Consider the following 11,636-nt stretch of genomic DNA (forward strand, 5'->3'; position numbering starts at 1 on the left):
TCACTGACCTTGAAAGTCTGGAAGCAGGCTTTTCTTTTTTTGTGGACTTTTGATTTTTTGGAGTCCTCGCTAGGCTCTTCTTCACAAAGTATGCACGAGCCTCAATCTGTCCAGCGTGCTATGGATAAACTCTGTCAGGTTGGAAGTGGGTTTTTTCTGATCTTCCCATTTTTCTTCAATCATGTCAACTACAACCCAATGGCTTCTCTGATGTGCTAGATCAAATGGGGCAAAATCAAGTGAAGGCTTCAGGGCTCTTTCATCTAGCAAATCAAACCTAAGATAGAAGAACATCCCAATTGCACCCATCCCAGGGGTTTAAGTGGGCCGGGCTGCAAAGGGCAGAGCACCAGTTGTCTCCAGTGCGGATCCCTGCCAAGGTTGCCCCACTACTGGTTGATCCTGAAATCATTCTGCGGGCAGTCTTCCGTCGCTATCATGTGGCAAATACATGAATTGTGTGTTGGGGGAGCAGCAGCCCGATGTGAGGGAAACCTGCACTGTGCGGAGGCAAAGATCATGAATCTTTCTTGGCTTTCCAAGCCCACAGTGATTAACTACAAGCTGTAGGAGACAGAGACGAGTCCTCCGTGTTGTAATGGGGAGCCATTAACACATTAGAATGAAATCTCCGACCTTCCGTCTCGCTCCGTTAGCTGAAGAGGCTGCATATACACTTGTATGCAGTTCGCTTCCTCACAGCATCTGCTAGCAGGTGGGGATTTCATTCGGACATGTTAATGCCCACTCTCCATTATAACGCTGAGGTTAATGCTTTTTCGCCCTGCTAGCTGCAGTAAATCACTGTGGGCTGGGCCAACAAAGACAGATTGATGACCTTTACCTCTACACATTGCAGACTGTCCTCCCCCATCGACCTGCCCCCCACCCATTATGCTACGCCCAGAAATTAGGCCATGCCTCTTTGTTAGCGTTTCCCCTCGATTTGTCATCCCACTTAAAGCGCTGACCTCTCCTTATTGACCGTCTTTCTCAAAAGGTGTTTTAAAGATGTATTAAACCACTCAATGATTCCATCTGCTTATGGGTGAAAGCTGGAAACAATGTCTTAGTTTCTAGCAGGGTCCTAACCTCTTCCAAAATCTTGGACACAAATGGTGTTTCCTAGTTGATATTTATCATGCACAAGAACCCCACTCGGGTGTAGCATGTTAATAAGACCTGTAATACGTTAAGATTAGTGATAGTCTTAGCTCGGAATGCAGCTTTGACCTAGTCTACCAGGACTAATATGAAGCAGAATCCACTCTTAGGGTCCAACATTGGCCATAGCAAATCTTTCAGATGTTATGTCTATCACTGGCGGTGGTTGTAAATTGTAAGTTGTAAGTTTACTGCTATTATTTTAGCAAAGTGCACACATCTAAGACTTCTGTGTCAGAACGCTATACACTTCTGGCCAATAAAGGTAGTTCAAATCTGGTCTTGGGTTTTTGACACATAAGGTGCACAAAAGCAAGATCTCATACTTATTTTGGGAATTAGTAGTTGGGTCAGTCCACATCCTTTTGGATCCTTGCTCTTGGTGAAAAAGACTCTATCTTGACCGAGTTCTTCCTCAAAGATGGTTCGTGGAGAAGAGGCATTATGGGCGGTAGTAGAGTCAGGGGGCCTTGGCGGCTCACTTGGTATGGGGGGTCTGATAGGTCCCATGAATTCCGCAGGCGCTTGCAACCTGTCGTGAGTTTCACTAAAAGACAGGTCACTGGCTCAAAACCCCCTGGATCCTGTCTTGTCAGTTGCGGGTGCTTGGTGGGTGTCTGACTGAATTGTATCCTCACCCAGTGTACATCTGAGAGAAACATTGGTTGGAATATTTGTGAGGTGTCCGTGGGCATTAATAAGGGTCAGCCCCCAGTCAATTCACAAGCTCTGAAGTTCAGCAGGCTGGCAAGTCTAATCTGATTTAGCCTGACATTGCATAATAATGTAGCCTACAAAGGGATATCAAGGTGTTAACGGGCACAGTTTACACCAAAGCAAGGTATGGAAAGATTAACAGCCTTCATGACATCATGCTGTGCCCTGCTAGATTATGCACTGGCCAATGAGAAGGCATCTTTTCAGTTCTCCCTAACAGCACAGTGTGTTCTGCTTTGATCAATGGGGTGAGAGTGAAGGGAGTAGATTTAGCAACATTTGATGACATCACATTGTACTTTGGTATTTGACCAATTAGAATAGTGCATTATCAGTGCTTGGTCAAATTGTGCTCTGCAAAGCTAGATATTAACCAATGAGAACGCAGCTTTAGCAGCGATTAATGTCATCCAACTGTGTGTCTCTGGACTAATCATTGATTGGCCAAGCAGAAGCCAGCTTTAACAGGCCTTAACAAGCCATTGCTCGGAGGGACCAGGCTCAGACTAATGAGAAGGTCGACATAATATTGAGATCTGCTAGACTTCACATTGACCGATGAGGAGGCAGTTTTGTAGCATGCTATGACATAAATCTGACACTAAAAGTCACAATGTCTAATTAAACATATGAAAGCTTGTTGGTAGATCTTAATTGTAGGTTCTAGTGTTGTTGAAATATATGTATGGGTCATTAATATGTTCTGCTATGTGAATGTATACCGTGCACTGCTACCACCCAAGGGCAGTCTCCAGGAGCTCAAGTGGGTCTGCAAGAAATAGGATTGGGTTGGTAAGTGAGGGAAGGCTGATAGGACAGATCCAGAACCAGGAGAAACTGGCATCTGTGTGTGTTGGTGTGCAGATGGTAGGTTGGGTGCACTGGCTTGTTGTATCTGTACGGGTAAGGTCCAATGCCTGGGATGTTTTTTGCGTGGCTGTTTGTTGTGTTGGGGTGTGTCTGCGTGTTTTATGTGCAGATTGCTGGTATTTAGGGTTGTGCGCACTGGTTTGTATCTGTACGGGTAAGATCCAATGTCTGGGATGTTTCTATCTGACTGTTATGTTGGGGTGTGTATGTGTGTTTTATGTGTAGACTAGCAGGTGTTTAAGGTTGTGCGCACTGTCTTGTTGTGTCCGTATGGGTAAAGTTCTGTGTACAGGTTTGTTTCTTGTAAGTGTGTGTTGCTTGTATTGGGTGTGTGTTAGGGTATAGGTTGGCTAGGCCAGTTGGTGCTTATGTTCGGGTGGTGTGTTTGAGGAAGTAAAGCGGGGTAGTTAGTCCTTTGCCTACGCGATACGTTGTTCTATGTGACTAATCTACACAGTCCAATCTGTTGTGACAAATGGCTAATCTTCACAATTCTCTCTAAGTGCGATGCGTGGTTAATCTTCTGAATTCTACGTCTGGCGCATGTTTAAACTTTATAATTCTTTAAGTGTGATGCATGGTTAATCTTCACAGCTCTATCTAGAAGTGACGCATGGTTAATCTTCTGAATTCTAAGTCTGGCACATGGCTAAACTTCATAATAATAATAATAATAATGATTCATAATAATAATACATATAATAATAATTAATAATACTTATTAATAATAATAATAATAATTTAGCGTTTATATATCGCTACAAACCCTCAGGTATCTGAGCACTGCTTATTATTACCCACGGTGTGGGTAATAGTTCTTTAAGTGTGATGCATGGTTAATCTTCTGAATTCTAAGTCTGACACATGGCTAAACTTCATAATAATAATAATTATAATAATTATAATAATAATCATTAATAATACTTATTAATAATAATAATGTAGCGTTTATATAGTGCTACGAACCCTCAGGTATCTGAGCGCTGCTTATTATTACCCACGGTGTGGGTAATAATACTTTAAGTGTGATGCATGGTTAATCTTCACAGCTCTATCTAGAAGTGACGCATGGTTGGACTTCACAATTCTATGTAAGTGTGATGCATGCATAGTCTTCAGTAGCAGAAGTACCAATTTCAGGTTGTGCCCAAAAGATGTGAGTACGCTGTGGGTACTAGAGAACACATTGCGGTCATGTGTCTCACACCAGACTCCAACCTTCTCAACATCCATTGGTTGTTTGGGCAATGGTACTAACTAATTCGAATCAGTGTTAGACTGAACTGACTTCCAAATGTTCCTCCCATCTGGTCATAGCCGGCTTAAATAACCTTTTGTCACCCACTAAAAATATGTCAAACTTTTCTGCCCAGGCACATAATGTAACTGTGTTTATAACTGTTGCCTGGAGACCAATCTCCCAAATGCTGGTAACCATCTTTGCACATCTGCTTACTCCTACTTGTGTGACTTCCTAAGATTGTGTATATTTCTTAGCCTGTTGTGTAACTCTATAAAGTGGTAATACTTTCCCCATTATATCTGCGCTACAGAAATGTGATCATAAATGCGTTTCATTTTGGGGGACCGATTGCAATGAAGTGTTGCTATGGAATCCGCCTCTGAGCTTCATTGTTTTTATTGGGGTTCCCTGCAAGAACTGTGATGTTTTTGAAGAGGAATGTGCCGCACACACGGCACTAAGGCCAGGGGCAGAGGTGGGCGCCTGGTGCTGCAATGGGCTACGTTGTGTTATTTTAGGCGGTATTTATAATGTGCAACATTTCCCATTTGCGTGGCTTCTTGGCACTGGCGCCTGTCACGGATGCTACGGGTTGCTAGGCACGCGTGGATTGGGGTGCCCCCAGGGAAGATTTCCTCAGTAGGGCCCAGCAGCTGGGACAACATCCTGACACCTCGGAATATGATGTCAATATGTATTTGGCTCAGGAGTGGTATGGCTTGGAGATATGTTTCCCAACGTGTAGGCGTCAGTGGTAGTGTGGGTGTGGTTTCAAGTTTTCACGTCTTAGTTCCCCGCACTTAGTGGGGTGTAGGGGCGGGCTGAGTGCGTGACAGAGTAAAGATGCCTAGATGCCTCCAGGTTCAGTGCACTATATAAATGTCAAAATAAATAAATAAATAATCTGGATCACTAAATTGGCCTATGGGACCTTTTAAACAACAATAAATAACCAAGTGATCCTTTTTTTGGGGCTTGACATCGATCCAACATCGGGGAGATGCTTCACCATTCACAGGCCCTCCCTTAGATTCAAGGCGGTCTTCGGACCCTTCACGCCTTCAGTCAGCCCAGTGACCCCCAGACTGTTCAGTTCACTCACCCAACTGCATGTAGGTCTCCTTCAGGTCAGATTTGGTGATGATGCCGTCCCGGTTCTGGTCGATGCAGCTGAAAGCCTACAACGCATCATAAAAAGGCTACTGTTATGTGGGTTTCTGTAGCAGTCAAGCTATGGGTGAGTGGGCACTGCTTATGTTCATATAATCTGTAATTATGTTCATTCACAATGTGTTATCGATAGTCATAAATTGGGGTGCATACCCCTAAATAAGTGTCTCCACACTGGGCATTGCAGAATAAGCAGCAATGTGGACCAAGGCCTAGAAACCCACAGTGTTGGTTGCACACCCTTAATCTAGATCAAAGTCTAGAAAAACATTACATTTTAGGTATGACTACCTTGTTCCGTTATTAATCTGTTATAAATAACGTTGCCAACTCTAATAACGTGCTAGGGTGTACTGATTCCAAACATTCCAAAACGCTACTTCTTTTCACAAGTACACTACCGGCGTAGCTCGCATGTCGTTGCTGGCATGTCGACAACGACATGCAAGCTACACCGCTAGTGTACTTGTGAAAGGAACCCGGGTTTTTTACCAGTGACACCAGCCACTCATTTGGTTGAGATAGAACTTAATAATACTGAAGCCCCATCTGCCACCAAAACAAGGAGAAAGGTATGGACACATCACTGGTGTGAACGTGAATGGAGGATAGCACAGGGGCAACGCGCTGGTCTTGGAAGCACGACCACGCACAGCAACAGAGGTTTGAATCCTGGATCCCCGAAACCAAACTTAGGTATGTATTAAGACGTTCCGGCATTCCTCTAAAGCAACGATGATCTATAGGTTTGGAATAAGTACATTTTAGAAGACTACTGACTGATAATTCAGAGTGAAGGCGTTCCAGTACTCCTCTAAAAGCAATGATGGTCCAAATGTTTGGAATCTGTACATCCTAGCACGTCCTGGACTAACAATTCAAGTTATATAGCTATTTGCCCAGATGATGGGTGAGTTGTCCAAAATGCATCGGCGTTTTTTGGCAAAGGCTGCCGAGTGGAGTCTTTAATGAAAACAAATATCGCTGTTTTTTTCATGAGATATTAGAGTTAGCAACGTAATTTATAACAGATGAACTAATAACGGAACAAGGTTGCAATACCTAAAATGTAATGTTTTTCTAGACTTTGATCAAGATTAAGGGTGTGCAACCGGAAAATTGGGCTTCTAGGCCTTGGTCCTTGCTGCGTTTTCTGAAGTGTGCTCACCAAGCAGAGCCATCAGAAGCAGCATGTATTGCCCAATTTAAATAAGCTGGCAAAGAAGCTGATAAAGCACATTGCTGAGTTTGGGGGCACTATGGCAGGGGGAGACGCGTGGCTTTGAGCGGGGCAAGCTGGGACAAGAACCCCAATACTATTTTTGGTTGCACAGGGAGCAGTGTAACCACTAGCCTTGCAGGTGGCATCTCACTTTAGCCACTCTAACCGGGGGTCCCAAATCTCCAGAGCACGATGGACACCAGCACATGAGGGCAAAATGAAACTGGCCTTTAGAGACATGTTGCACTACGTCCTGCGGGTGGCAAGGGCATCTGTTAGGCCCGCCCAGGGACGTCATTTAGGGTTCGCCAGAGGTTGCAACTGCGACCTCTGAGGTCTCCCTTGCTACCTCTAGAAAAAACATTTTTTTTTGTTGTAATGCAAGCTCCTGGGCTGTGGCCAGCACCATGTGGCTCTTTAGTTCTGGAGTGGCTGGCTTTCTTGTTCATGCCTCTTTAAAAAAAGAAGAAAAAGAAGAAAAGGAGTGACACAAATCTAACACTTTCAGCACTGACCCTAAATAAGAAAGATTAGGAATACCAAATAATGTGTCTTTCTGGAATTCTATACAATAATTGCTAGACTCATTAAAGATTTATTTCAGGCACACTTCAGGAGGTGAGTCACTGATTTAGTCTGTTCTTAAACGCCTCAACTCAGCCTTTCATCCTTCTGAGGTCGATAAATGAGTACCAACACAGGTTGGTTGATATTGGGTGTATATTTTTTCTATATAAAGCGCTTAGGTGTAAGGGCTATATAATAACACATCATTATCATTTGGCCATGGACGTCTGCTTGAATTCACAGTCATTTGTTAATATGGGCCTATACACACTGATCTTAACAATACATATGGGTATCCATTCTTGTATGAAATGTACATCACATTATAGCGATCTCGTAAGCATATTTTTTGTAGTGTACAATGCTATGTGATAGCACTTCCTGTTTTGTCAACGGGTGAAAGGTTGCGTTCCATCGCATCCTGTGATATCACTTTGGGGTGGGGTCAAATGACATCACTTCCTGTGATGTCACTAGGGGGTCAAGGGTCATGTGATGTCACTTCCGCTACCCCTGGCATTTTGGTGAAATGACGTCCCTGGGCCCGCCTAAGAGCCCATCCACCCGGGAAAGCTTGCAGGCGGCCCTAAGCCCCCACACTAACCTAAGAATGCGTTTCTCGGCACTCTGCCTCGGTCCCAACACCCCATCTTACCTCCTTGAATTCTTGGATCTGCGACTGCTCGAACATGGAGAAGACATTGGAGGAGCCCCTCTTCTTGGCCGCCGCCTTGCTCCTCGTCCCGGCTTTCCTGCTGGCCTGTCGAGGAAACAACGTATTGCACGTTTTAAAGGAGTGTGGCGCGAGTGGCCACACAAGCTTTCTAGGTGCACATGCCACCCACACGCCGACTTGCCACACTAGCGATGTGCCCTCAGGTCCACAGCTGCCCGTTTCCCCATTCCTCTTCCCCACGCCCCAATCAGCCACTCCCAGTCAGCGTTTTGACTCAGCCCAGTCCCAGCCTGTAACAGTTTGGTTTTTGTGTTGTAAAAAAGCTACACAATCCATTTCGTAACTGCTCCCATACGTCAAGGTGTCACTTCAGCAAATCAGCCTATCACACAACCACACCCACCTCCCTTGTACTTACAAACACCTGCCAGAAACAGAGACCAACCACCGGCTCACCAAGATCATGCTACTTCCTCATTAACCTCTCTCCCATGATGCACCGCTGCGGAGAGCCCACACATCCAAGCGGGAGCACGCATGATGCCCCGTCCAGCTCACCTGCCTAAATACCCTCCGCTCCACTTCCCCAATCCCCTTTCTATCAGCGCAGATCCAGCTCTAGTTGACCCAGGCGTGGGCCCTATACACACTATGGGAAAGCCCTGGCACTGGTAGACCACTGTGGTGGTAGCTGGCATAGGGAAAGTGGCTGTTTACTTGCCGGTCCAGTTTTCTGTCATGTAGAAAGACCATTCTCTCCCAAAAAGACCTAATGGGAGGACCACGACACGTCCTGCCGCAGCATCACACCTGGGACCGGTTCACGGGCCCCCTGCTATGGCCATCGTCCTATTTTCAGAGGCAAACAGCAACTCAGATCACGCATTCCAGACCATATGAGGACCTCCTGAATCCCTCAGTCATTCTCCCCACTCACCGGTTTTCATTCCTATTGTCAACATCTCACTGAGGTGTCAGACTTTAAGAATGAGGGCTGAGGAGTGTATAGCGCCTCGATGCCCATGGGCTGTTGGCGCGCTATATAAATCTAAATAAATAAATAAAATAAAGTGTGAAGTGGAAGCGAGGGGGAGAAACGAGGATCTCTTGCTCACGTCTTAGTCATCCATCTCGCTCATCAGTCTTCATTCGTATTCCTAACATCTCACTCCTGTTCACATATCACTCATCTGCATGAAGACACGCGAGAAGCATACCTCTGGGATGTAAGAAAGAAAGAAAGAAAGAAAGAAAGAAAGAAAGAAAGAAAGAAAGAAAGAAAGAAGTCCAACACAACTCAATGCTTCCTCGCGCTGCAAAGGCACGAAACACACGAAGGACGAACACCAACGCAACCCATTCACATGTGTGTATTTGACGTATGTGAGTCCAAATACTATGTCCAGTTTCGGGAAAACAGAACATTAATGCGAGGCGCATCAGAAAGAAGTCCGGGTGGGTCCCAAAAGGGGAGCAGGGACTGACTCGCAAGTGAGGTTCAGTGGCTGGTAACAGTGTGGACGTGGCTGGTGTCGCACATGCAGTGGCCAGACACCCATGCAGTAATGCACCTGACTCCCTCCCAGAATCCCCCTCCTCCCCTCCGCCCCCAGCGGCTATTTCAAGGCCAGCCCTCTTTGCAGTGGCTGCCTCTGCTATGGCGGTCACGCTGCTTTGCTGTGCACAGGGTAGATGGCAGATGTGTTCTGGCATTCTGGTGTGGGCTGCTTGACATGTGTCCCTAGAAACAATAACGAACGTGTGATACGTTGAGAGGCTGGTTCCTCTGAAATTCTTGCAGTGCGTGGGGCTGAGGCGGCCATCTGCCAGTCACCCCTAGAAAGCTGGCACTAGAACAGGTGCAGTGTTCGTGGCATGGCTGGATCGCCTCAGACTCGTAGTCCTGGCGGAGATTCCGGCAAGATGTCCGGCCAGTGCTTCCCAAGCGGGGCTCCAACTACAAGACGACTCCCTATCAAAGGGAACAACGTGCTTTCACATTTGTGTCCCAGGCGGTATATATTGCTTTCTGGGAGTTGTAGTCTCGGTTCCCGTTAACTGGATGAACTACTAGATGAAAGTACCCTCACGCCTGGAGCACGTCGGCGCGCATTGGTGCAAGGGGCCAGATAGCAGACCTTCTCGGGGGTGCTGGCAGGGCTGGGGCAGATGCATTCATCGTAGGCCATGGCCATTCCTCTGAAAGACCAGCAGAGCGGTACTGGATGTGCCGGAATGGCTCCCCCAGCGGTGAGTATTAGACACACATATGCGGGCGGCTGAGTGGCATCCAGCCTCCCTCACTCACTGCGGGCTGCCCACTCCCGAGCCACGCTCAGCTTCCTCTTTCCTCGCACACTCCATCCACTCTGCTGGGGACGTCCCAGTGTGTTTTCCGTTCTGCCTCGGCATTCCTGTTGCAATAATATTTCATGCACACACCACCATTTGTGCGGACAACACACCTTCTGTATATTACTTGTGTGCCTGCCACCAACAGGTCTTCCTTACTTCGTAAGTGCCCACAAACGAATCGTGGACCCACACCGCCTCGACTACATGCATACTGCCGGGTTCTTGTCTCCTCTAATGTGCCCACAGCCCTCCAATGTGTACTGATTTCTGATACCCCCGGGCCCCGTCTCCATGGTACTTCATCTTGGCTCTGGGGTAGTTCCATCTCTCTAGACATAGACATGTCTCTCTCAAGTCAGCCTCGCTGTTTAAACCCCTTTATTGACCCCCCCACCGCCTCGCCCCCACGCACTTCATCTATTACCATACTCCAAATACTATTTGAGCGCCAAACTGAACATACATCTTCTACATGGACAATACAGGCTATATCCGACGAACCCCTGCCATTCACCCGAGGCCCACCCGTGCGCTCACCATCTCTGCGTCCGTCCGTCCGTCTAGGGTCACCTCCGAGATGCGAGTCCACAGGGGGGTGAAATGGTTTTATATCATTCCTTATCTCATTCAGTGTTAAAATAGCTCCCTGGCCGGGCGGCACCACCAAACATGGCAGTCTGGGCGCAGGGAGGTCTGGCGAGATAAGCGACACTCCATCGACCGGATTCCATTGTAAGCCCATGGAGGGGGCTGCTGGGCAGACCCTCGCCCTCCCTCTCAGCCCCGCCGCAGTCTGTGTGTCTTTACCGCTGTCTTTGGCTATCTGCCCCCCACCCCACCCCACCTCCCTTCTGCTGTCCTGTGCGTTTATAGAAGTCTCTTCTTCTGCCTGTCCCTTTATGTCACTATACCTGGCCTTCTCTGTTTTGTGTACGCCTCAGCCTGTTGCCGCCCAGCCCACCTAACCGCTTGCTACCTTTTTTTTCTGCCTCTCGGCCTGTGTCTCTGGGTGCCCACACCCCTGCCTTTTTCCTTCACGCCATCTACCTGCACATCTGTTTGCCCCGCCCCATGCATCTCAATCACTCTCTGCCTGAGGGTTTGTCCTGAGTCTGTACCACTCTCTTTCGTTCCCTAGACCTGCCGCTCACCTTTTTTTCTCTTCGTTCCTTCTCGCCTCTTTCTCCAACGCTCACTTTCTCGCTCTGAACTCTCAAATCTCTTGTAAAAAATATATCAATGGGTGTGTGGCTTAGCCATGTTAACCCACACTAGGACCATGTTAATACACCTACGCTCATTAACCCACACTAGGGCCATGCGCCTAATACCCCGCGCTCATCATCCACACTAGGGCCATGCGCCTAATACCCCCGCGCTCATCATCCACACTAGGGCCATGCACGTACTGCACCCAGGCTCATCAGCCACACTAGGGCCATGCGCCTAATACACCCGGGCTCATCAGCCACACTAGGGCCATGCGCCTAATACCCCCACGCTCATCATCCACACTAGGGCCATGCGCCTAATACACCCGGGCTCATCAGCCACACTAGGGCCATGCGCCTAATACACCCGGGCTCATCAGCCACACTAGGGCCATGCGCCTAATACCCCCACGCTCATCATCCACACTAGGGCCATGCGCC

The 11,636-nt window shown here is 47.4% G+C and overlaps 1 protein-coding gene across 1 annotated transcript in view; it reads right to left on the minus strand.

Annotated features, from left to right (window-relative positions):
* Positions 1-10,601, minus strand: part of MYL7 (myosin light chain 7) — a 63,584-nt gene extending 52,983 nt beyond the window's left edge. The window contains exons 1-3 of the mRNA XM_069618955.1: positions 10,522-10,601; positions 7,609-7,713; positions 5,097-5,172 (exon numbers count right to left, since the gene is read on the minus strand). Of these exons, the coding sequence (XP_069475056.1) occupies positions 5,097-5,172; positions 7,609-7,713; positions 10,522-10,524 (184 nt within the window). The 5' untranslated portion in view covers positions 10,525-10,601. The remainder of the gene's footprint in view (positions 1-5,096; positions 5,173-7,608; positions 7,714-10,521) is intronic.
* Between the last annotated feature and the right edge of the window lie 1,035 nt (positions 10,602-11,636).

The sequence above is a fragment of the Ambystoma mexicanum genome, chromosome 10 (assembly GCF_040938575.1).
Source record: "Ambystoma mexicanum isolate Mex_15411 chromosome 10, UKY_AmexF1_1, whole genome shotgun sequence".
Classification (NCBI taxonomy): Eukaryota; Metazoa; Chordata; class Amphibia; order Caudata; family Ambystomatidae; genus Ambystoma; species Ambystoma mexicanum.